This window comes from Cetorhinus maximus, chromosome 12, assembly GCF_964194155.1.
Source record: "Cetorhinus maximus chromosome 12, sCetMax3.hap1.1, whole genome shotgun sequence".
Taxonomy (NCBI): Eukaryota; Metazoa; Chordata; class Chondrichthyes; order Lamniformes; family Cetorhinidae; genus Cetorhinus; species Cetorhinus maximus.
Genome location: NC_135890.1, coordinates 82,138,076 through 82,165,694, shown reverse-complemented (window position 1 = coordinate 82,165,694; position 27,619 = coordinate 82,138,076). Strand labels below are relative to the sequence as shown.

The 27,619-nt window shown below is 44.5% G+C and overlaps 1 protein-coding gene across 1 annotated transcript in view; it reads left to right on the top strand.

The window, feature by feature from the left end:
- LOC144687109 (coiled-coil domain-containing protein 60-like) overlaps nt 1-27,619 on the top strand; it is a 109,979-nt gene that overhangs the window by 41,527 nt on the left and 40,833 nt on the right. Inside the window, exons 4-6 of the mRNA XM_078552866.1 lie at nt 12,278-12,463; nt 23,222-23,374; nt 25,779-25,883. Of these exons, the coding sequence (XP_078408992.1) occupies nt 12,278-12,463; nt 23,222-23,374; nt 25,779-25,883 (444 nt within the window). The remainder of the gene's footprint in view (nt 1-12,277; nt 12,464-23,221; nt 23,375-25,778; nt 25,884-27,619) is intronic.

The following is a 27,619-nucleotide window of genomic DNA, read 5'->3' as shown; positions in this document are numbered from 1 at the left end:
AACAAGGGTAGCTATTCACAGTGATGGAGGATGGGAAGTGGTGTCCTACAAGGATCAGTGAAGAGACCACTGCTGTTCAGAATTTACAGTAACAGTTTAGACTTTGGAACCAAAATCACGGGGCGGAGTTTTCTGTATTTGAAACTAAGTGTGGTGGTGGGTGGGTTTAGCGGCGCATATTCTGCTGCTCAGAATGGTGGGAAATTGCGCCCGATTCTGCGCTTGGAAGCTCATTGCTTATACACAGGTGATTATCTCCCTGAATCACCTGGTGGATTGGGAGCTGATTTGTCCACCCTGCCGTTCCCTGGTAGGTTGAAGGTCCGGACACCATATTTAAACACCGGCCGAGCGCACACAGCCCACTGTCTCCAGCCCATCTGTCTCTAGGACATCGTTTGAGATGTTGTCAAGCTTAAAGAAGGTGGCTTACAAGCCTAAAGATGAGGACAGCACCCCACTTCACCCACCAGGCCCTCGAGGCCTCGATCAGAGGAATGCGGGTGCACAGGGATGTGCTGTGTCCCAGGTATGGCTTCAGGAAGCACACCAGCCTCACCTCTCTGGCCTGGGAGGTCATCGCAGGGGACGTCAGTACAGCTGGCAATGGCACTCAAAACGCCATCCAGTGCAGGAAGAGGATGATGATGATCTCAGCCGCTCTGCCAGGGTAAGTCATCCTTCAATTCCCTCCCATATCAAGCTCTCATCATGGCTGTCATGAAGATATTGTTATTTACAATGTTAATGGAAATTATTTTAAATTGGACTTGTAGTGGGGTCTGTGTCTGTGGGTGTGAGTGTGAGTGTCTTAATTGGATTAAAGCCAGCCAGTCTGGGTGCTTTGATGTACAGTACTCTTGAGATGTTAAACAGTAAGGTAAATAATACATTTACGTTTTGTTCGATAAACTATTCAAAGGCTGGGAGTAGGGGGGGAATTTTTGCGCCTAGCTAGGAGACACCAAGCAATGTTTATACTACTAATAAAATTGGTACTATGAAAAGGGTTTTATTGTTAGACGAGGTGGAGTTCAAAGGGCCTGGTGATACAATGAGAATTTACGTTCAAAGGGAAGGCTAGGTATAATTAGAAAAGTTTTGTGTGTGGAAGTCAGAGGCACGTGATACCTAAGCCGCCTGTAAGCCTACAACTGTGCGAAGGAACCAAATTGGAAGGAACCTCATTTTGAATGTGTAAGATAAAATGTGCTTTGCCTGGTGTCTGTTAAAGTCTATGGGTTGTTGTTGCCTTAGGGAAGATTACCTGGGAGTAATTAATTTGGGGATTTGTTTAATAGTTATTATGGTAGTAATTTGTAGACAAGTGTATGTGTTTAATACCTTGTTAAATTAATAAATGTTTGATTTAATTTATATAAACATACCTCTCCAGGCCTGTTTGGTTTTATTCCTGAATTCCAAGCTGCATCTCAAACATTTCAATTGAAAATATAGGTTATGACAGTTGTTTAAAGTTTCCCTCTGGGATTTTAAATAACTCAGCCTTTACCACTGCTGTGTTATAACAATGGCATCATGTACTCAAAGGGCTGCTCTTTCCAGGGATCTCACACGGCCAAAAGTGGGGACACAGCTTACAACTAATTGGCTTAAGGAACCTTTCACATTGCCATCATCCCATCTATCATGCAGCGCACTCTCCACCCCCAGGCCTGCTGGGGAAGGCTCACCACACACAAGGGCCATATGTCTTTCCCAACCTATGCTCCATCCCTTCTCATCACATGCCTTTCTTTTGTCTTCATCCAGGGCAAGCTTGCCCACTAGAGGCAGGAAAGCGTGCAGCCAGGGGTTGGGGGTGGGGGCCACAGCTAACATCACTACGATCAGTGAGTTCGAGGAGACTGCAGCCGAGATCACTGGGTGGGGGGATGAGGATTGCTCCTGTGGGGAAGGGAGATCGGATTGTCTCAGCAACCTAGTAAGGATCACACCTCCATCACTTCATCACATCCTGACAATCACGGTGAGTGACATGCAGTCTTATATTCCTCAGGCTTATCAACTGAAACTCTGTTCTGTATCTGATAGGTACCAACAGATTGAGGCCCACCAGGATACCCACCAGAAGTCCCAGCCCCCAGACCACATCCGAAGAGGAAGCTGAGGACGAGCTGTCAGAGCGCTCACCCGCCCCCTCCGCCAGCACAGAGACCCACACTTTGGTGGTGCAATGCTCTAGAATAAGCTCTGGCTCACCTACTGGAGAACACCTCGCAGACATGTCCCGCAGCAGTCGGACAGCCCGGGTCTCAGGTGCTCAGAGGGCTGCTGGTGACCAGCCACCCGCTCAGTCCAGGTCAGATGATGAGCGGCTGCCAACTCAATGCTGACGTTGCAACAACAGGTGGTGGCGGATCATCAGGCAGAGATTTGGCAGTCACTGAGAGGACTTGAGCGAAGGCTGCAGGAGTCCACCCGCGTTCTCTTTGGATCTCCTGGTTCCGATATGCCAGTGTCTCGAGGTCACCAAGGGAAGGTTGGTGACCACCATGGACATTTTGGTCCAGCAGGTTTTGCCGGATTTGCGCTCAGCCCTAGACCCCATGACCACACACCCTGGTGGGCACCATGAAGATGAAGGCAACAGGTGGCTGAGGCACCTTGACCTCCCTCCAGGTGCACCTTCTCTCCGAGGAGTCAGGGCCCGGCCCTTGGGCACCCACAGGGAGGATGAGTGTCAGCCGGGCAGCAAGGGTGTCCAGCCACTCAGAGCCCCCTCTGCCTGTGATCCCATTCACTCCAGCTGCTCTGGCTGAGGAGGGTGCATCCACCCCTGAGCAGGCAACCCTTATCAGGCCTGGGCCCTCCAGGCCTCCGGCCACCAGAGGACGTCCGCCAAGGTCATCACAGACATCAGGACGTAGCAGTCAGCAGGCTGCCCCCACCTCTGCTGCAGATGTCGGGGCTGCACCCAGGTGTAGCGGTAGAGTTAGGAAAGTTAAGAAAAATTAACATCACTTTTGGGTCATGGGTGTGCTACCACTGTATAAAAATCGCACTTTTGATCTTTACGTGAATGTCTTGGTCAGCTGAAGCTGTTGTGATTATGTAAATTTGAACCTCTTATTTCGAGGTTTCTCCATCCTCCCACTCAGTGACAGTCTCCCTCTGTGGCATGTACATCCATGTGATGTGAAACTCAGTGAAAATAGCCTCTGCACCCTTGTGTGATGTCAATTTTTATTAAAAGTGTGCAATAAATGTACTTCTAGCCCTTCTTCCTCACGGAAGACCATTGCAAGGGCAGCACATCAGCCTTGATTAATTAGTGTGACTTGTGTGTCCTAAGTGGGAATGGAAAAGTATAAGACATGGACGGGAAGAGGAGATTCCGAACCATGTCCTCATCTCTCTGTCCACTGTAGCTGCTTAATTATGTGATGAGGACTGCTTCAAGTCACTTCTCCATTCGCTCTTGTTGTTCAGTGTGCTCCAGTTCCCAGAGCGAGCGCATACACAGGGCACCACAGGCCTTTGTGGAGATCATGGCCTGGTGAATACCAAAAGATGCAATTGTCAATGCTGGGCTCGTTCTTGAATCGATTGGTTGTAAATCCCTTGAAATGAAAGGGAATGGCATTGAGGGCTAGGAGGACTGTGGCCATCTCTCCCTACCTTCACTTTACTCCTCCTGGAATCTGGCAGCAATTAAAGTGTCATGGACATGTCTCCCAAGTCTTGCTTCCCCTGTGGCTTTATCACCTTTAAAGTGACCCCATCACGCTCTTGAGGTTCCTGGGACTCCTGATCTTCATCCTGCTAGGAGCTTTCATCCTGCTCCATTTCACCCTCTGGCAAGGGGTCACTTTTTTACAGTGCCAGGTTGTGAAGGACCCTATCGGTAGCGTACTGGAGTGTGCCACCTAAGTGGTCCAATCATCCGAAGCGCATCTTCAGAATCCTAATGGTTTGCTCCATTAGGTTACGTGTGAAGCTGTGAGCAGCATTGTACCTCTCCTTGGAGCAACTCTGAGGTCGATGCACCGGTATCATCAGCCAGCGTTTCAGTGGGTACCCCTTATCCCCAAGCAGCCATGCATGCAGATGATCAGGCCCTTTGAAAATCTCAGGCACCTGGGAGTAACTCAGAATTTGAGTCATGGCAACTCCCAGGATACCTGGCACAAACGTGCATCATGTGCTTCCGATGATCACACACCAGTTGTGCATTCGTGGAATGGTAGCCTTTGTGGTTTATAAACATTAGAGGCTGCTGCTGCGGAGCCCTTAAAGCCACATGGGTACAGTTGATTGCACCCTGCACTCTTGGGAAGCCTGAGATAGTTGTGAAGCCGGTGAATCTCGCAGCCTGCCTATCTTTGTCCAGAGTAAAGCTCACATAGTGATGTGACTTGCTGTAAAGGGCATCCATGACCTCCTTTATGCATCTGTGTTGCTGCCTGAGAGATGCCGCACAGGTCCCCTGTGAATCCCTGGTATGACCCACAGGCAAAGAAATTGAGCGCGGCGGTCACCTTTAGAGCCATTGGCAGGGGATACCCTCCAACTGCACGGGGCATCATCAGGTCCTCATGAAAAATGTGACATATGTGATCTACCAGAGATCGGGACAAGCGCAGATGTGCCCAGCTTTGTGTCTCACTCATCTCTAAAAGGAGAGCCTTCTTTAGCATACCCTTGGTCTGGCGATTCACCTCCATTGTCTGGATCTGTCCTCCTGACCCTCTTGTTCTTGCTCTGTTTCCCTTTGAGCCTGGACATCAGGCAGGGTCTCCTGGGGGAGCTGTGCTCTGCATCGCCTCTCCCTCCTTCACCTCCTCCATTGCATTTGGACCCTCAGAAAGGCTGCATTGAGCCCTGGATCATTATTGCTTTTAACTTCTCTCTGAAATGAAACATTGAAGACATTAATGAGGAACAGATCAAGATATTGAAGCTCACAACCTGTTACCTATAGCAACTGTAATGGTCTATAGCGGTTTCTGCCGTACTTGCATTCTCACTGATGCTGCCTTGTCCTTGAGTCACTACCACCCACATTGAGGTGACCATCCCAGAAACATTACATCTGAATCCTTCGTTGCTATGAGAAGGTTTGAATGACAAGTGCTACCTAACCTAGCTCAGTGCTCCAATCTCTGATCTGGCATTCTAATGAACCATAAGTTGCTGATGGTTAATGACTGGATGCCCTTTAGCCCATCCGGAATGCCAATTCCAGACAGCACATGACTGGCCTCTGTTAATGCAATGTCATATATGCTGCACCTGTGCCTCCTTACCTATTATCTGCATTCTCAAATTTCACATTCCGATGTGTTAATGTTGATATGCTGTGAATGTGATCCGAAGCCATTGACTTATGAGTATCCCTGTTACAGCGCTGATAAAGGCTCTGGCTTCCAATGGCTTTCTTCGCAGGGAGGTCTTCTTCCTTTCCCAGTAATAAGAGTTCAGTTCGCTCTTGCAGCAACAACAAGTTAAGAGGGTGCCCCCAGAAAGGGCCCCTTACTCCAGCAGCGTGCTCCTCCCACACAGCCTCAGACCCCTCTCCTTCAGATTCACCTCTACTTTTGATTTATAACTGTGCCATAACTCCAGTAAAGCAAGATGGTGGTTCTGCACTGCTATTTCGAAATGAGCTTGAATGCTCCCCCCTTCCTGTTCGTGTCCCAGAAATTTACCTGGAACTTCACTATGATGGTAGAGCTTCCTCCTCTTATTCCCCATCCTCCCCCAATAATACTGGATCCCATAGTTGTGGTTGATATTCCTACCCTCCCATCTGAGCCCATCACTACTGTAGTGCCCATGCCTCATGTGGACTGGTACCTGCTCCACCACCACCTCCCCTCCAATCTGGAGGCTGTGTGCATGGTCACCTACTGAGGTGAATGTCCAGGAAAGCTTCACATACTTACCCACCCCCTTTATTATGTCCCCCTCCCAAGTACAGGCTGCAGGTGCCTCCCATTACAATCACCATACCATCTGCAGCCCAGTACAGAGACAGACAAGCCCGTGTGCGGCGACTGTGAGCGAGCCCTGCACACCAAGCTGTGCATTATTCCTACTGAGCACACAGCCCTTGCCATTCCCTGGAGTGGGAGTACACTGTGCTCCCAATGATTACTTCTGCAGCATGCCCCCTGGACCCCGCGACAATCTCTGCTCTCTGACCATTGACTGTGAGGTCCACAGAGCCCCAGGAGTGTCTCTACCTGACGCCTGACTGCAAGCCCCAGACCAAGGACTTTGACTTTCAGGACCCTCAGGACTGAAGACTATGCCATCTCCCTTGCATGCCACCCCCCATTATATGTCTGTGTGTGACCCATCCCTCTTGTGACACACTAATAGCTCCCACCTCTTTCCTATTTGAGAGTCTGCATGCATCCCCTTTCATTCATACACAATGTATCCCTGTCACCCCCTTGTTTGCCATCATTTCAGTTACCCTTGTCAGGCTCCAGCTTCCCACCCCTCCAATCTACCCTTTGCCTCTCAGCGTTTCCCCTCCTCCTCCACCTCCTTGCAGAACCTTTCTGACCCTCTGTCTTCCATCGTGCCCCCCCCACTCTCCCCCCAACCCCTTGCAATGCTTTCCTTCGCCATTGCCCTTCCCCACCCCCCAACCCCTTCCCCAGTCGAAATGCTGATTTTCTGAATGCTCAGCCCTGTATGAGTACCGTTGTACAGTGCTCTCCTTCTGGACAACGGTGGCACACACCAGGCGCAGACCACCCCAACACACACGGTCCTCCCCCTCACCCCAGTCACAATACTGGTCTGTGTCTGAAAATTGAGCCCTGCCTGAGTACTGCTGCACAGTAGTGTTCCTGTGACTACGGAGGCAAGCACTGGGAGCAGACCAACCCTAGAGCCTCAGGAGTGTGGCATTCCACTGGCACCGCAATGAGACTGGCGCAGTGCTATTGAAGGTAGGCTACATATGTTGCACTCACTTCAAAGTTGCAAGCGAAGTGAGGTCCGCCTGGTGCATGCCACCCCTTTTCAAGTAAGATTCAGGTGGATGTGATTTCCCACTTGCGTGACGCAAGGTAGGAAGGCTGCACATGATTCTGGTGAGAAGCTAATTTAATGAGCATTCATGAGATGGTAATGAATGCAAATGATGTTCACTCCACCGCTCAGCGGGATAACCGACCTGCCGTTAAACCGCTATCGGGAGAATCGCAAACTATTTTTATGCCAGTCGGTTTCCGATTTTTGGCCTCCCGCTTAATTCTTTGCTCCTGCCCGCCACAGATGGGATGGGAAAATTTCACCCACTATTTCTAAATTTGCAGATTACACCATTTTGGAGGGGCTAGTCAAAACTGAGGAAGTCTGCAACAAATTACAGGAGGACATTTATAAACTTGCAGAACGGGCAAATAATTGACAGTTGAGGTCGTAGATTTTGGTAGGAAGAATAGGGAGGTCACATTACTTGGAAGGTGCAAGTCTAGGTGAGGTAAAGGAACAAAGGGATCTTGGTAAGCTGTGGCACAACTTTTAGTGATAGCTGCACTGGTACTATGGGTTTATTTCTAGAGGGATAGAATTGGAAAGTAGGGAAGTTAGGCTAAACCTGTATCAAACCTTGCTTAGACTATACTTAGAATATTGCTTGCAGTTCTGGTCGTTATATTAAAAAACGAATGTAGAGGCACTGGGGAGGGTGCAGAAACGATTTACAAAGATGATACCAGTAATCACAGGGTACACATTTCGGGAAAGAATGAACAGGCTGTGTCTCTTTTTATAAAAGGATTTGATGGAGTGGGGCGCAGGGAGAATGTTTCCTCTTGTGGGGAAGAGCATAACTAAAGGCCACCAATAGAAGATAGTCACCTGGAAATCCAATAAGGAATTCAGAAGAAACCTCTTTATCCAAAGAGTGGTGAGAATGTTGACATTGCTTCCACGGGGAGTAGTTGAAGTGAGTAGTGTAGATATATTTCAGGGGAAGCTAGAAAACATTTAGGGAAAAGGGATTAGATGGCTACACAGATGGATCTAGATGAGGAAAAGGTTGGAATGCAGCATAAAATGCTGACATGGACCCTGGACCGAATGCCCCGTTTCCGTACCATATATCCCATGTAATTCTTTGTAACTAGTGGCTCCTCCCTGTCTATAGTCACACTGAGCCAAAAGGGACCTGGTAAAAGGTTGTAAGAGACAGTAAAGTAAGTTGTATTGTGTTTATAATTGATCCCTGGCCATGTCAGCCTTAACTCAGTGATAGCACTCTCACAGCTGAGTCAGACAGCCATGGGTTTTAACTCTAGAAACTTGAGCATGTAAATTATATTAGTACTTCAATCCAGTACTGAGGGAGTTAGTACTTCAATCCAATCTGTTAAACCATCTCAACCAAACCTGCCTTCTCAGGTGGACATAAAAGATGCCATGGCATTATTCATAGAACAGCAGGGCAATTCAGGTTAATATTTGTGCTTCAACTAACACAACTGAAAATAAATTATCTGGTTATTTATCTTAGTGTTGATGCTATGTGCAAATTGGCTGCTGTATTTCCCTGCAATACAATAGGAACTACACTTCAAACATCCATTATTAACTGTGAAATACTTTTAGACTGTCCTGAAGTTGTTCAAAATATTACATAAATGCAAGTCTCTTTTCTTTTAAAAAATATTATCTGCCTCTTGATAGACAAATTATTTCATTTAGATATTTTTTGGGGGATAATTTGTGAACTGAGGGGCCTTTGCCTTTAGTGCAGGACAGCAGCAAAGTTATAAGCATAGAAGTGTATTCTGCCCTGTACATTCAGCACTCGCCTTTACATTAACAAATTCTCCAGTAAAGCTAAAGGGAGCCATGGGAGTACCTAATAGGCTGGACTCTCTCCTTTTAGGTCCACACAACTCACCCCAATAAGCAGTGTCACACAATCCATTCTTGCACAGGGAAGGGCGGGGTGATCCCAGAGGGAGAATGGAAGTGCCTCACTTCCCTCTCCCAGGTTCACAAGAACAGGAACTCAACCGAGAGATAGCAGATTGTCCCTGTGTGCATCTGTGTCCAAGCCATCCTTCAGTAGCTGACTGGACACTGAAGTGTGTAAAATTATTGGCCAAAAATGTAACCCTCTGTAAATGACGAAATGTGCTACAACCAGAGAAAGCCTCTTTCAACGACTCACTAAGCATGAAGCAAATTGAAAAGTGGTGATCAGCTTCTCTGTTCCGCTCTCTTTCTGACATCAACCATGCGGTGCGTTGGGAAGGTACTGTTATCATAGAAACGATAGAGTTTATTTTGAAAGATTTTTAAAAGTATGATCTTATGTCTGACTTTTATTTGTGCAGTGTTGTAAAATATAACCCAGAATATTGTTGGGTACTCCTTAGCACCAAGCTGCCTGAACTTGCAACTGTAGCATAGCATTTTTTAGGTTAGTTGAAAATTCTGACAGTGCTGATAGAACCATCAGCCCTTTACTTGCATCTCTACTTGGGGTGGATAACCCTTGCAGCTGCCACTTGGAAAATTGGAGCCAAGGCTTTATTCAACAAGGCAGAACCCAAAAAAAATTTATAGTGGCCATTTATACAAGTATACATAGTTTTGATCACGTTGTCTACTCTTTCAATTTATTTTTGTTATACTATTGACCTACTATTTGCAAATGTAATGTGCATATTTGTCAGTTTCTGCATTCCTGACTTGAAGCTGGAAAGACTGTTATCATGAATATATAATTCAGATACCTGCAGCTCCAACAGAAAATTAGAACCACTCATTTATTCAGTGCTCCAACAAAATATCCTTAATTACTCTGTTTAATAGGAACAAAGGACAGGAACATAAGAACAGGAGGAAGCCATTTAGTCCCTCGAGCCTGTTCCACCATTCAGTGAGATCATGGCTGATGTGTGACCTAACTCCAAACGCCTGACTTTGCCCCATATCCCTTAATACCTTTGGATAACAAAGATCTATCAATCTCAATTTTAAAATGAACAATTGATCTAGCATCAATTGCCATTTGCAGAAAAGATTTCCAAACTTTGACCACATTTTATGTGAAGAAGTGTTTCCTAGGGCTGAATTTTACTGATCACCCGTGGCTGGAAAAACAGCGGGGTGGACCTGTAAATAAGGGTGCCATGCCATTAGCGGTGTGCTACCCACCGTGCCACAATTTTACAGCCCACCTGTGGCCCAATTGAGGCCCCTAAATAGGTAAATTAATGGCCTCATCCAACCACCACTCCGATTTAATGGGCGATAGGAGAGACCTGCACCCTACATGTAACTTGGCAGGTTTAACCCTGCGGGCTGCTGGTCAGTGAAAGGGGACCCTGTGCCAATTGGAGCACCTGCCCCACTCCACAGTTTTGTCCTCCCACGTCCACCCTTCCCCTGCCCCTGTCCAATATACGAACATGCGAATTAGGAGCAGGAGTAGGCCACTCAGCCCCTTGAGCCTGCTCCACCATTCAATAAGATCAATGCTGATCTGATTGTAAACTCAATTCCACATTCTCGCCTACCCCCGATAACCTTTCACCCCCTTGCTTATCAAGAGTCTATTTACCTCTGCCTTAAAAATATTCAAAGCCTCTGCTTCCACCGTCTGTTGAGGAAGAAAGCTCCAAAAGATTCACGACCCTCAGAGGAAAAAATTCTCCTCATCTCTGTGTTAAATGGGTGACCCCTTATTTTTAAACATGACCTTCAGTTCTAGATTCTCCCACAAAGGGAAACATCCTTCACACATCCACCCTGTCATGCCCCCTCAGGATCTTATACATTTCACTCAAGTCGCCTCTCACTCTTCTAAACTCCAATGGATAAAGCCTTGCCTGTTCAACTTTTCCTCATAAGACAACCCTCCTCTTCCACGTATTAGCCTGGTAAACTTTCTCGGAAGTGCTTCCAATGCATTTACATCCTTCCTTAAATAAGGTGACCAATATCGTACACAGTACCCCAGATGTGGTTTCACCAATGCACTGTTAACTAAAGCATAACCTCCCTACTTTTGCATTCAATTCCCTTCACAATAAATGATAATATTCTATTGGCTTTGCTAATTACTTGCTGTACCAGCATACTAACCTTTTGCAATTGATGCACTAGGACACCCAGATCCTTCTGCGTCTCCGAGCTCTGCAATCTCTCACCATTTAGATAATATGCTTTTTTTTTAATTTTCCTGCCAAAATGGACAATTTCACATCTTCCTCAATAACCTTTGATGTGGCACCTTATCAAATGCCTCATTTCATATCATATGCTCCACCCCTACCCCACCCCACTGCCAGCTCTGGCTTATATGCCCCCTCCCTCCCTCGCATGCATTGCCTGTTGGCTAATATATGCTATTACGAACATTTTCATACCAATAATACTCACATTACAGTCCAGGGTCTTCCTGTGGCTTACCTCTGCTATGTAGTAAACTTGGATCTCTAGCTGACTGATAACTTGTCTTATCTGTAGAACCTTGAAAAAGCTGAGATTCAAAAATATTCCATTTCCTGTGCCCCCACTAGGGAAAGCAGTGGAATGCAATGAGGGAGGCAATGCTATTGCACAATCCATAGAGCCAGTAAAAGTGTTGCATTAAAATATCTACTAAAAGGATCAATCCATGCCCCATCACTTTGTAATGCAGTTTATAGAACAAAGAACAAAGAAAAGTACAGCACAGGAACAGGTCCTTTGGCCCTCCAAGGCTGTGCCGATCATATTGCCCGTCAACTAAAACATTTTGCACTTCTGGGGTCCGTATCCCTCTATTGCCATCCTATTCATGTATTTGTCAAGCTGCCTCTTAAACACCACTATCGTACCTGCCTCCACCACCTCCTCTGGCAGTGAATTCCAGACACTCACTACCCTCTGCGTAAAAAACTTGCCCTGCACATCTCCTCTAAAGTTTTCTCCTCTCACCATAAATCTGTGTCCCCTAGTAATTGGCTCTTCCACCCTGGGAAAAAGCTTCTGACTATCTACTCTGTCCAAGCCACTCATAATTTTGTAAACTTCTATCAAGTCGCCCCTCAATCTCTGTCGCTCTTATAGGATGACTATTGAGAATGGCCCTCAAGGAAGAAACATCTTAAAACTGTAGCTGGTCCCTTTACAAAATGTTAATGAATAACAATATCATCTGGTAAACTGCAGCCTAGCCCACCCAACCTTTAATGGCTGAAGGAGGAATGTGTTGAAAAATTGTCCTTCTGTGTGCCACCAAGGTTATATTCTGGTTTTTATAGTAATATATTTTACACTTATTTGAAAGGCAGTTGGTAAACACAGCTAAACGAGGACAAGGTTTCTTCAAGCGGTTGAAGAGAGAGGAGGAGGAGAAACAAAGTGTGCTCCTGATGGAGCAGAAGAAGTTAATGGAGAAACGCAGCAAAGAATGGCAACCTCCCAAGTTCTCTTCGGATGAGGAATCTGAGGAAGAGCAAGGAGAAATAAAGGGGTAAGCAACTCTTTGATATTATTAGAGGTATAAAATGCTGGCTTAATATACTATACATTTCACAGCTGAATTAAACCTTCATTTTATCTTTTATCAGGAATAGTAGTTGAAATTTGGCAGGAGGGAAATTAGCCTCTAACTTATTTTTATTTACAGTGAAAGAAACAAAGAGTATTCTAAAGATGATTATCTGTATGTTAAAGAACACAGCTTCTGCAGTCTTCTCTGTAGGTGATGTGTCTGCCTTGCCGCCCTCCAGAGCCTGCTATGTTCTGGGTAGTATTCTTTGCAGAATTAACCACTCCAAATATTTGTAAACACAGCTCAGAAGTATAATAGCTAACCAGGAAGAAGTGCTTCTCTCCTGGTTTTGGGTATGAAGAAGTAAAGAAAGGCTTGCCTTGATATATTGCTTTTATTTACCTCAGAATGTCCCAAAGCACCTTGCAGCCAATGAGGTACTTTTCACATGTGTCCATTGTGTAAATATAACTTTTACTCTAGCTTTTTGCCATATGTTCCTCATCTTGCTGTCTTGTAGACATGAGACATAAATGTGCCTGTGTTTCTTGACTTGACAGCAGAATATAACACTATTGACACACTGGTCACTCTTGTTAAAATGGTACCAAAGAAGAGTTGCTTTGGTTGCAGAGATAATGCTAGGCAATAGGCATGGAGGATCTCACCAGAGATCACTTCTTGCTCCAGCATTTTTTAATAAATTTAACAATAATAACTTGTGTTTTATAGTACATTTAATATAATAAAACTTCCCAAGGCACTTTACAGGAGCATTACAAAACAGAATTCGACAAAGAGCCACATAAGGAGATATTAAGGCAGGAGACCAAAAGCTTGATCAAAGAGGTTTTAAAGAACATCCTGAGAAGGATACAGAGGTTAAGAGGTTTAGGGAGGGAATTCCAGAGCTTAGGGCCTTGGCAGCTGAAGCCATGGCTGTCAGTGTTAGAATGATAATCGGGGATGTTCAAGGGGTCAGCATTAAAGGAGTGCTGATATCACGGAACGTTATGGGATTGGAGAAAATTAAAGCAGTATGGAGAAGAGAGGCCATGGAGAGTTTTGAAAACAAGGATAAAAATTTTGAAATTGAGTTGGAGCGAAGGTAGGCCAGTGAACACAGGGGTATGGATGAATAGGACTTGGTGAAATTTGGATGTGGACAGCAAAGTTTTAGCTGACTTCACTTTTATAGAGGGTAGAACATGGGTGGCTGGCTAGAAGCATGTTGGAATAGTTAAGTTTAGAGCTAACAAAGGAATGGATGAGGGCTTCAACAGATGAGCTAAGACACAGGCAATGTTATGGATGTGAAAATAGCTGGTCCACTTGATAGCATGGATGAGTAGTGGGAGTTCAGATTGGCTTTGATCTTCCCAATATATAGTTGGAGGAACTTCATGCTCTTCCAACACTGAATGTCGGACAAGCAGTCCAACAAACTAAAGTCAGTGAAGGGTTGAGAGAGGTCATGGAGAGGTGGAGCTGAGTCAGCGTACGTGTGGAAACAGGCATTGCATTTTCAGATAATGTTGTCAATGGACAACATGTAATTGATAAATGGGGGAAGGCCAAGGATAGATCATTGGAGGACACCAGAGGTAACTGTGTGGTATTGGGAAGAGAAGCTATTGCAGGTGATTCTCTGGCTATGATTAGATAAATAAGAAAGTGAGTGCAGTCCCAGCCAGCTGAATGATGGTGGAGAGACATTGGAAGAGAATGGTGTGTCAACCATGTCAGAGGCTGCAGATAAATGGAGAAAGATGAGGGTGGATTGTTTACCTTTGCTGTAGTCGCATAGGATGCCATTTGTAACTGATGAGAGCCATTTTGGAATGGTGACCAGGGGAAAAACTTGATTGGAGGAATTCAAACATGGAGTCCCAGGAACAATGGACATGGGTTTGGGAAATGATAACATGTTCAAGAACTTTGGAGGAGAAAGGGAGATTGAAGATGGGGGCGATAGTTTGTAAGGATAGAGAGATTAAGGTTTCTCTTTCGAAGAGAGAGGTGATGGCAGATTTGAAGGTAAGGCGAACAGTACCTTAAGAGAAGGAGCCATTAATAATAACAGCAGCATTTTCAGCCACTGATAATCTCCAGACAGTTCAAGTATATATACATCTGACTGGCTTCAAGAAGTAGCAATTACAAAAGGATTTAGGAGAAACCTGAATAAGGATATGCCAGCCATCAGTAATTATTGCAAAAATTGGTGACAAGCCCAGTGTATCAAAGACCATATTGTCACAATTCTGTCTTAATCATGCCATAGTTTCACAAGAACTCAATGGGGGAGGAATACATTTACGCAATGTTGCATCTAGCTACCTGCATAACCCACGTGCCATTTTCATTGATATCATTATATAATGCAGCGTTGCCTGCTCCCAGGAGTTTAGTGTAAGTCTGCATAATGCAGCTCAAAGCATCACAAATTTCACCTCAACACCATCTTGTATTGAATCAGCTGGCACATGACTTAATGCCACTACATCTGGATTAACTCTAGGTCGCACACTTACCTACAAGGTCCACCTCACTCAAGTAGCTCAGAAGATCAAGAGCAGAAATGGCCTCTTAAATAAGTTGGTGAACTGAACTAATGTGCAAACATTGCGGTGTTCAGCTCTAGCCCTCTACTTCTCAGTTGGAGAATATTGCACTTCTGTACAGCTAAACTTCTTTAACACAAAATAAGTTGAGTTACAATTTAATCAAACAATGAGAAAATGTAAGCACCAAAAGTCCTCTCAAATATATGAGCCACAATTTTAATTCTGGGCAGGAGTCATGCAGGTGGGAAGTGGAACAGGTCAGAGGCTAGGAATCCTGCGGCGAGTAACTCACCCCTTGACAACTCCCCAAAGCCTGTCCACCTTCTACAAGGCACAGGTCAGGAGTGTGATGGAATATTCCCCACTTGCCTGAATGAGTGCAGCTCCAACAACACGCAAGAAGCTCGACACCGTCCAGGACAAAGCAGCCCCCTTAATTGACACCCCTTCCACAGACGTTCGCTCCTTCCACCACCGACACACAGTGGCAGCAGTGTGTGCTATCTACAAGATGCACTGCAAGAACTCACCAAGGCTTCTTAGATAGCACCTTCCAAACCCACGACCACTACCATCTACCATAATGTCCTCCTACCATTTAGAAAGACAAGGGCAGCAGATACATGGAAACACCACCACTTGGAAACTCCTCTCCAAGCCACTCACCTTCCTGATTTGGAAATATATTGCCGTTCCTTCACTGTCGCTGGGTCAAAATCCTGGAACTCCCTCCCTAACAGCACTGTGGGTGTGCCTACACAGGGACTGCAGCAGTTTAAGAAGGCAGCTCACCGCCACCTTCTCAAGGGCAATTAGGGATGGGCAATAAATGCTGGCCTAGCCAGCGATGCCCACATCCCATGAATCAATTTTTAAAAAGCTTGCAAATCATCAGGGCATCGGCAGCCTGAGGCCTGGGAAATTTTTAATCTTGGACCTGCTTTGTATAGGTCACATCAGTGTCCCACGTAACCTAGTGGGAAGCAGCAGCTGGCCAACTGGTGGATGGGAGAAAGGTTTCAGATGGCTGGAGCCCTATGGCCGGAGCCCAATGGTGAGGGCCTGAAGAAATGGTTCCCAAAGACTTGAGTAAGTGGTTGGGAACGAATTCGGGAGGTTGCAGGGAGGCTGAAACATTCCTTGTAGGCCTAGGAAGAATTTTTAAATAGAGAAAAATCCATTAATCTTTTTGGGCCTCTTCAGGCCTTGCACCCTCTTCAACTGGGTTGACCTGGTGGGGAAACAATTGGGGCCTCCAATTAAAATTGTATTTGGGTGCCAGTTATCTCATTGTCACCCAATCTACACATGTTGGCCTCCATGTGCTATTTCTTTTGAATGCACAGAGGGGCAGATTAAGATTGGATCCTATAGGAAGACATTGGAGACCCACATGCATCTTCACTGCTTGTCTGCCCAGTCTCTGCTGGGTAGACAGGGTTAAAATTGGCCTAATGTCCTCCAAACATCAGGTGACATGTTGTAGCAAAGAATCTCCTGGAGATAATTTAGCAGTTGCCGCAACTGGGACTTTGCAAAGATAAATGGTAGGTGCTTCGCCACTGACTGAGCGGTGAAAAACCAACCTGGATTATGCTCTAACCATCTTCACAGTGGATGCTGCCTTCATTAAGAGTGCGATGTTGGAGGGTAATTAGAAACCCTCTTTCTGAGTTCCCTTATTTAACACACAGCCTGATTAGCAACCGATTCGCAACGATTGGCTGTTGGGACTGTCCTGCATGGACCTCGTGATCAGGAAGAGGGAGACACCGTCTCCGATAGAATTCAGTTGTTTTAGATGTTGTGTGGCAAATTATGCCAACTTGTTTCCTCCTTTTCTCCTTTTCGTAAAACCCATGCCGTCTTGTACAGACTGAGTAGCAATTTGCTGTGTGAATTCAGGCAAGCTCCTGCTCAGGTTGTTCTCATCTTTTTAATAGACCCCGCAATTTAAATTCAAGCCTTATTACAGCTTACTCCCAACCAGTTCTAGCTCTTTCATTACCTTTTAAATCTAAAACTTCAGCTTAATGTGAACTTGGAGTAAATAATGTTGGTTAACCCTTAGAAATAGTTGCTGTGGATCTTTTAGAAATGGATTTGTTGAGCTTTTCTCTAGCATTGCACTCAAAGTATATATAAATCCAGAGTTCAGGATCACCTTCCATAGATTGAAATACCAACAACCTTCTCAAATAATTTGACTACAGCATCTTAATTCCCACAGAAGGGGCATAGGTGTGTTCCCAGTTTTGTTTAAATGCCTCCATGATAACCTTATTCCTGTGTGAGGAATGACTACTTGCGTGTAATCAATACAAGTCTTTAATTATACTATGGTAAATGTTCATGAAGCAGGTTGTATTCATGTGAAGCTTTTGAGTGGATTGCAAAAAAGCTCAAGTAGCATGAGATGTGAATTTAAACTTTAGGAAATTAGGACTAAAAAAGTAAATTGGGATGAATCTTCAGGTCAGCCCAACTCACTAATTGGAATAGGCTTCCACTTCATGGAAATTGGACACTGGAAGCTAATCACAGTAATCAACAGTGCTGCAGGAAAGGTTGCTAAAGAAACCAAGAAAATATGTAAAATGGAAATTTCCAAGTCAGAGTAACTTAAGGCAAGGAGCAATGCTCCTAACGAACAAACATGACTTTTCAATGTACTGCAGAAATCGGCATACAGGTTGACCTTTGATCCTCAAAAAGTCCCTCCCAAAATGGGAGTTGACTTATACTCTGAGTAAAGAAGTGAAACGCCAGTCTGGGTGGTCGCCATTTTGAAATGTCATCTGCTTCTGACACAAAGAGTGGGCGTGTTTTAAACTCCTGTGCACCTTTGCAACATAGCCTAAAATCATCTGCTTGATCCTTTATGCCCAGTTATAAGGTAACGGGAAATAAAACATGTATTTGTGGGGAGAAAAATTGAGGCTAACTGCTAACGCGAGTATAACATGTTGTGGCTGAAAAGAGGGTTGGCTTATATGTCACGATTTACGGTACTTTTGGAATGGAAAGTTATCTATAGGAAACCACTACAGCAGACCAGGCCACTGCCATACTATGATAAAAGCAAACAACTGCGGATGCTGGAAATTCGAAACAAAAATACCTGGAAAAACTCAGCAAGTCTGAGCATCTGCGGAGAGGAATACAGTTAACGTTTCGAGTCCGTATGACTCTTCACCAGATATGTTACCTGATCAAAGACTCGCAGGACACAGTGGAGATGGAGTTTGCTCATCTCATTTCTGCATGGGACCTCATTAACTTAATCCCTCCTTTGCAAGGAGGCTGATGCTGGATATTTGCGCAGTTCCAATTAGTTCCACTTCTCGCACTGCAAATTACATTATAAGGTGATAGGCACATGCCTTCCAATCCTGATCCACATTCAGTCTCTATTGCCAGTCGAGCCTCAGAGTTTCAAGATTTCTGTGCTGGTTGAACAGTCAGTGCCTATTTAGAGCTTACATTTAAACAAGATTAAAGGCTCGGTCTTTAACTTGGGTTGAGTTCTGTGTGACTGGGAAGCGCTATTCTGGAATAGAGGCTGGGTATTATCCCTTCCGGGTCTTATTTAAATCCTGCCTGTCCTGCATGGATCTCGCGATCAGGAAGAGCAAGTCCATGCAAAGGACGTCTGAACTTTCCTGGGACCCCACAAGGAAAGTTTTTAAAAAGTGGATTCCAACCTAAGTTCCATCCTTCATGTTTTGAATCCATCCAGGATTACAGGCATCTTCGAGACATACAATGTTCCTGGACCAGTGTTCTCACAGCATCCTGAGATTCACATGCACATACATGCTGCCACATGTACACACTCAACCTCTCTCTCCAGCAGCACGAACTCACCCTATTTCAAAGCTGTCCTGGTCTCCAGTTTCATTTCATTCTTCATCTCATCCGACATCTAAACAAGAAACTTTTTCTCTTCCTTTCAGGCATTAAGGAATTCAAGCTCCAACAACTTATTGGTACCGACAGCACTCCAGACCCTTCTTCCCCTTCCTGTCCCTCTGACTCCATTCCTTCTTCTAATCCCAGCTCTTGCCGTGTATTCACTATACCCTCTGTCCTTCTCCTCTCTGACGCTGAAAGATCTGTGCTCAGCAAAGGACTCAGTTTTATCCCCTTATGTCCTCACTTCAGTGAACTTTGGGCTTAGCACGAAATTGAGCTCTTTTTCCGTTGCCTTCGCCTCCATGCTCACTTCTTTGGGGAGGAGTCCTCCTTCTGCTCAACAGAACCTTTCACCCACCTCCAATATTCTTCCTCCACATGGACCCCAACTCTGGTCTCTTACCCACTCTTGATCTTCATCCACCTTAATTTCGCTGCTCCCTTCACCCACTCCAAAATGTCTGCTTCTGAACTTGCTGCATTTCATTCTCTCAGGCCTAACCCTGACCTTGTTATCAAACCTGCTGACAAGGGTGGCACTGTTGTTGTCTGGTATACTGACCTCTACCTCACGGAGGCTGAACGCCAACTCGCAGACACTACTTCCTACCTCCTCCTGGACCATGACCCCACCACTGAACATCAAGCCATTGTTTCCAGGGTTATCCCTGACCTCACTTCCTATGGAAGTCTTCCCTCCACAGCTTCCCCACCTTCTAGTCCCCCAAGCTCAAACAACCCACTTCTACCTCCTTCCCAAACAAGATTGTTGTGGTAAACCCATCATTTTGGTTGTTCCTGCCCCACTGAACTTATTTCTGCCTATCTTGACTCTATTTTTACTCCCCTTGTCCAATCTCTTCCAATGTATATTTCTGATTCTTCTGACGCCCTACGTCATTTCAACGTTTTCCAGTTCCTCAACTGCCTTCTCTTCACTATGGACCTCCAATCTCACTACACTCCATCCCCCATCAGGTCTGAGAGCTTCTTCCTTGAACAGAGGCACGAACAATCCCCATCCACCACCACTCTCCTCCACCAGGCTGAACTTGTTCTCTCACTGAACAATTTCTCCTTTAACTTGTCTCACTTCCTCCTTTGGGGACCCGCATGGGCCCTAGTTATGCCTGTCTTTTTGTGGGGTATGTAGAACATTCCTTGTTTCAGTCCTACTCAGGCTGCCTCCCACAACTCTTTTTCCAGTAAATCAGTAACTGTATCGGTGCCACTTCCTGCTCACATCCAGAACTGGGAAAATTAATCAGTTTTGCTTCCAATTTCCACCCTTCTCTCACCTTCACATGGCCCATCTCCGACATTTCCCTTCCCTTCCTTGACGACTTCTTCCCTGTCTTCATTTCTAGGGTTAGACTGTCTACCAATATTCATTACAAGCCCACCAACTTGCACAGGCACCACGACTACACCTCCTTATGCCTTGCTTCTTGTAAGAACTTCGCTCCGTTCTCCCAGTTTGTCTGTCACCACGGCACTTCCGATATGTGATCTTTTTTCCTGAACTGAAGTATTCCCCCACCCCCCCCAACTCTGGTTGGCAGGGCCCTCAACTGTGCCCAACCCATTTCCCGCACTTCTGCCCTCACCCCTTCCCTCCCAGAACCACAATAGGGTTTACCTTGTCCTCACTTTCCATCCCACCAGCCTCCATATCTGAAGGGTCATCCTCCACCATTTCTTTCACCTCCAGCATGATGTCACCACCAAACACATCTCCCCTCACCTCCCCTGTGAGCATTCCAAAGGGACTGTTCCCTCCTCAACACCCTGCTCAACTCCGCTATCACTCCCAACACCTCATCCCCTTCCCACAGCACCTTCCTGTGTAATCACAGGAGATGTAACACCTGCCCTTTACCTCCTCTCTCCTATCCAAGGCCCAAAACACTCCTTCCAGATGAACCATCAATTTACTAATACTTATTTTAATTTAGTCTATTGTGTTCATAATGTGGCCTCCTCTACCTTGGGAGATCAAATGCAGACTGGGTGACCGCTTTGCAGAACACCTCTGCTCACTCCACAAGCATGGCCCCAATATTCCGGTCACTTGTTATTTCTATTCACCATCTTGCTCTCATGCTCACATTTCTGTCCTCAGCCTGCTACAATGTCCCATTGAAGGCTAACGCAAGCTGGAGGAGCAGCACCTCATCTTCCGATTAAGCACTTTACAGCCTTCTGGACTCAACATTGAGTTTAATAGTTTCAGACCATGCACTCAGTCCTCCATTTTGAACTTTTTTTCCCTAAGTACCAGCTTATATCTTGTTTTCATGTTTTTACTTTCAGACCTGACTTTTATTCTGTTATTAACACCTACTCTGGATCAGTGCTTTGTTTCTTTACTATGACCATTACCACTCCCTTTGCCTTTTGTTTCATGACATCTTTGGTATTTAATCTCCCGCGCCCTCTAACCTATCTGTGACCCTCCCTTTTGTTCCATCTGAACTCTCCTCCACCCCGCCACCCTTTATCAATACCATAAAACCTATCAAATTTTTGGCCCTCTTCAGTTCTGAAGAAGAGTCATATTGGATCCGAAACATTAACTCTGTTTCTCTCTCCACAGACGCTGCCAGACCTGCTGAGTTTTTTGTGCACTTTCTGTTACTATTTCAAAAAGTCACTTGTTTTGGCCTCTTCTGGTGTCAGAGCCTCTTCCCCACCACTTTCACTGCTGTGGCTTCTTGCTTTGGTGGGCAAGTTAAAATTGCAGTTGGATCTCTGTGATGTCATAGGGAGCCCACATGCATATCTTAAAAACAGGGCCCTATTGGCTTTGGGCAGGTGTCCTTACCACCTGCTGGGTCGAGAAAGTTGGAATTGCCAACTGCTAGCTCACAGTGGATAAGCAACCTAGACAATTTTAATTACCCACCTGCTTGATTTTCACCAGATTAATAGGGTTAAAATGGTCCCGATATCTTAAAAATCTATTTTCACTCGAGTTAGTGGAGTGCTGTGCCTTGCCTTGGAGGGATAGGATGTACCATTGAGAACACTGGAGCTGTCATTCAGTTGCGCTCTAGCTGTCCAACCATGGCTTTTCCCACGGATAAATTATGTCAGTGAAATCTTCGCACAAGAAATGTTTTCGAAGCAAATTCCAAGCCTAACTGAAGAAACCCAAGGCTGAGAAATACACCAGCATTTGCTAACACAGTATGCTTCGCCACAGCAAAGATAACACTTAATTTGGTGGTTCACATACTGATTAAATAATCCATCAACTTTATTGTTACAATTTATAAAAGTAGTTTCATCTTCCCTGTGAGATTTCCACATGAAATCTCCATATTAACCACCAGGTTAATTTAATTAAAAGCTTCTCTCTATAGACAAAGTGTGCTTTTTTTCCCCTCTAAATGCTTTTATGCTCATTCTGCTTATATTTATGTCTCTTTCTTCTGTATCTTTGGGCTCCAAACAGTGTTGTCACCAATGTTTCTCATTGGGAACCCTGACACATCTGAGTGGAACTCTCAAGGTAGCACCTGTCGAGTTAATTCCTTTAACTTAGCATCGGTAATACCTCGAAACTCATTCTTGACTGCTGTGTCGACTTCCACTTTGAAAATGGCAATATTGGCTTTCCAATTCACCAGCCGTCATTCTATCGCTGAAAGGGCAAGCACCACTGGGCTAGTGCCAGGGTTCTAGAGGCACCACTCTTCACCCAGTTACTGAAATGCCTGGGCTACTCTGACAGTCCTTCCCTCCTCACGAGCTTTTCCCCTATCGTGATGATCCTGTTGCCTAACTGAGATTGGGGACATGTAGTAAGCTGCAGATGCACGTAACCACATCTGTGTGTGTGGATGTTGCTGGTTTTGTCCTTTTGATAGCAGCACAATGGTATTTAAAATAATTTACTGTTTTATACATGGAACAATTGCAACAGAAAAAGTTCACAAACCTCAATTTGAGTGGCATTAAGCTATAAGTATGAAATGAGAAACCACCACTCAACCAAGACCAATCCAAGACCACCACATCAAGACCAGTCCTTTTGTAGACTTCCTAGCTCCTATGTGGAATACTCTTGCAAGTCCTCATGTGCAGCTGCACATGCCCTCCAATTGAAACTAATCCCCAGAAATCCTGCACCTATAACATGTATCGTCATTCATGTCAGGAAGATGTCAGTTTGTTCACTCCCAAGTTACTGAAAAAAATCAATACTGATGGCATTTAATTGTGACTATATTTTCATGTGTATTTGGCTCAGGTTTTTTGTAACAGAACCAGTCTTCTCACCACGGTCAAATGCAACAAAACTCCACTCCAGAAAAACTTCCAGCAAAAGAAAGGTTCCGGCTGCACGACCTTACACCCCATTACATTGTAGCCTTGCATCTACCAGACTGACAGAGAGAGACATGTAAGTATAGTTTAAAATGAATAGGTCTGGACAACAACTGTTTTAAACTCATGACTTAAGAATGCTGTATGACTAAACTATAGTTACTGTCCCACCCAATGTATCCCAATACAGGGGAACCACCCATCTTGTAATTATATTCCAGCATCCCTTGAGATAAAGGCCAATGTTCCATTAGCCTTTTAAATTACTTTAGATACCCATACACTGGCCTTTAGTGATTTGTATACCTGGACTCCCAAATATTTTTGCTGTCCTACAACTCCTAGTCATTCACCATTAAGAACATACTGCCGATTTATCTTTCTTGAATCCAAAGTGGGTGACTTCACACTCCCCTACCTTGCACTCTATCTGCCACAGTTTTGCCCATTCACTTAATTTAGCCATGATCTCTTGTAACTTGCTGCCCCCGTTTTCACAATTAATTCAACTTATTGAGAAAAAACAAGAAACTTACATTTCTATAGCACCTTTCACGACATAGGATGTCTCAAGCGGTTTACCACCCTTGAAGTGTAGTCACTGTTGTAATGTAGGAATTTATTTATTGATGATAAAAATATATGAAAACTTTGCATCACAAATCCTGTATGTTTCACTCATGTAATTATTAAGGTCAGGGAAGTGTCACCACACAAATTCAATACAAGCTTGAAATGCTTTGTTGCAATGTATGTTAATTAAAATGTGATGCAGCCATTTTAACATATTATGTCCTGCTAATGGTTCACAGGTTGGGAAATGTTTCTTTGCATTTTGTACGTACCAGAATTGCTATTATGCTCATTATAAATGAGTTTAGGATTTCTCATAAGTAACACATTTTCTTTCTATGCCTTTAAGCAGCTAACATTATGATTTTTCAATGCAGATCACGAATAGGATTCAAGAATCTATCCTAATCTAGTGAGGTCTTTATTATCTGATTCCCAATAGCCACATAAATTTTCTAAATGTATCATTAAACTTTTTAAGAATATTTTTGTTATAGCTGCAACTTTGAAAGAATATTTTATGTGAAATTTGCTAATTTCATTCTTTCCCTACCCTAAATAATCTGACATGTAAAATCTTACATCAGGGGCTGTAATTACACTGTGGTTTCTGCTTACCTTTGAATAATCAGCTCCAATCACTTCACAGGTCGATTATACATATTCATCAACCGGCTGTTTGTCTGAAATGCTTTTATCATTTCTTTTTGAGAATCATATGATTTTGCCTGTTCAGGTTTAAAGTGCCTGACTGCAAAGTAACTGGCAGCATAGCCTAGCAGTGAACTGCTGTATAGCTTGTGAGTAACCTCATTCTATCCAGGAACATTACTGCTTGTGCCAGCACCTAATTCCCAATATTCTAACCAAAGCTCTCGAGTGCACTTCCCTATTATTCTGTTTGGAACAGTGCAATCTGAAGTTATGGTTGCACATTCAGTACCTGGCATGGGTAATGCCTATCCTTCAATACGTAGGGCAGATTTTATGATTGGCTCTCTCTCTCTGAAAATCTTCATGGGATAGGAATGCAGGTAGGGAATTTGGGTATGGATGGGTGTGAAGTGGGTAGGCTGAATTCAGCATGCTGACCTCCTCGCACAATTCAAGATCTGGACATCTGTGCCCATATTTCAGTGTCCACTCCCATTGCATCAATCTCTGTGCCAAGAATGCCAAATTGTAAAATCCAGCCAATAATAATTCTCCACATGCTGTGTTCCCAATTTTATCCGAGCTATTGAGTTGAGAAAGAGAGAGACCCTCCTCCAGAGAGAACGACAGTGAGATTGACCAAAAAAAAATCAAGCCAATCTTTCAACCACCTGCTATTGGCTCACCACAGGCAGCATTGATGGGCACAGGCAGAGATCTAAATGGGTAACACAGGAAGAAGCAAACATGTTTGAATATCTCTTTGCTAAATTGAAAATCTTCTGCTTCCCTGTTGTTCGTCCGGTTGGTAATTGCTCAACACAAAGTACAGCTAAGCCTCACAGATGGGGAAAGTTCCAGACAAATCCCCGGTTGTAATCAATTAGCTATTCTGAACCAGACAGCAGCAATGGTGCTACAGTTGCCCTCAGTATCTCTGAGCTAGGGAGGAGAAAGAAAATCCCATGCCCATGCCTAATCATTACGTGGTAATCTCTGCTGGAAAGTTCATGTGAAGGCATTTCAGGTGAGAACAGAATCAGGCCGAGCCTTGATATCCTCTCACGGGTCCAAGAGCCTATCACTAGCCTCATGCGTGAGGAGTAGTCATTCAAGTGGACAACTGGTGTCAATGGAGCCAAACCTCAGCAAGAATCAGCAACTTTTGGGAATGAAGGTTAATCCCATCCATGGAGATTTAATATTTTTCAGCTGACCCTGCTGTTCTAAGTTCCATGTTTGCCTTCCTACAGGGAACCACTCTTTCGACAACTCTGTGCCTTGACTTGGCTGCTGGAGGCTGTAACTTTAGAACCACCAAGCACAATGTGCACTGTTACAAGCTGCTGGAGTGCCAGGTAAGGCCACAGATATTCGCCTTGTGCGTTGCTGTACTTGTTCTTTATAGCAGCACTGTTTTAGATTGTACCTTCATTAGAATGCCAGTATAAATAAAGCTTTCTCCCGTAGTCCTCTGATAAGTCAGTGCATACAAACGCTGCCATTGAGTCGCTTTTGCAGCTTCAGTTATCCTGCTGCTCAGTTAACTGACTTCAATTGAGGGTGTAGTTAGGGGCTACAGTTAAGCCTCAATGTTTCAGAGATAGTGAGGGGAAAGTAACAGGCTGGGTCCCTGCTCCTGCTTGCTATTCAATGGCCCCTGCTGCAAAGTACATAATATGCAGATATCACATGAGGAAAGAATCAGGTGTTATTACCTGCAAGTCCTTTTTACACGGTCTCCATTTTCTGCCTGACCTTCAAGTGGTTAGATAATGCAAACCCCATCCATCCAGGCATGTTCTCAGGAGGAACAGAACTCGCACTGTCATTGTAAATTTAGTTGTGACTAATAATCAGTTAATATTTATTTACCTAACTGTTAAGCAGACAGCATTTGTTTATCATTGAGAAAAATAGCACCACAGCTAATGATTCCATTGTGTTTGACAGGACACAGACACAGCACACAAGTGTTAATTTATTCTGAAGCCAGATGGTGAAGTAGGAAACCAAATACCAATCTTTTCACTTAATACTAGATTTATTTATAGGATGCGACATTAGATATGTCTACCTCCTACCTAACCAACACCCAGGCATAAATTTTTCAACTCCGCAAACCTGACTTGGGAGGAAGTTCCCCAAAGGGTCGGATTTTCGATCTGGGGGAGTGAATGCTAACTGAAACAGGCCCACCATCTCCAGAAACAATGTGAAGGCAGCCACAGGGACTGCTGAATGCCGAGGCAGGCTGTTTTAAAGGCCTATCTCAGTACTCGGACTTCTCCCCAGTTATAATAAAAACACTGAAACAAAAAATAGCCCTCTGTCCTCATGCCTCACCCCTCTCAACCATGAAACACTCCCCTTGTCCCATCCATGCCAACTCATGTTACCTCAAGCCTCCATCCATCCCAAGGGCCCCTCATATCCTCTATGCTAATTGATGCCCCTCTACCCACCCCTTGGCCCTTTATAGCCTCTGTGCCAGCTTAGTGCCAACTCATTACAATCCTTGACCCCCACCAACCACCTTCTGCCCTTACAATCTTCATGTCAACTCACCCAGCGTTCACCATGGGCAGATCTCAGGACCCGTGCTAAGATGAAATAAAATAAAATTTGAATTATCTATTACAGGCTTCACTATATTAAAGAAAATACCCTCATTGATAAAAGCCCATTCAATGCATTTAAATCCCTTCAAGTGCTTAACCCCTTATAAAAACACATATTTGTATTCATAACCCCAAAGATAACTAATCTCTCTACAACCACTTGGAGCAGGCAATCAAACTGTAAACTTACGGACTCCCCACTGTAATAATGATAGGTTATGGAGGCTGTCAAGCAGAAATAATACCATAATGATAGCATTCAGGTTTATGTCAACAAACATCTACTCAATTGTAAGCACCAATTTTTTTCCCCAACAATAGGCTTTTAATTCAATACTTAAAGAGCAGGGTATTTAAATGATTTGACAGCTTGACAGTTCCACAGCCCTTATCCTCCCTTTACGCACAATCATGCCTACCCTTAACAATGTACAAACATACGAATTAAGAACAGGAATAGGCCAATTGGCCCC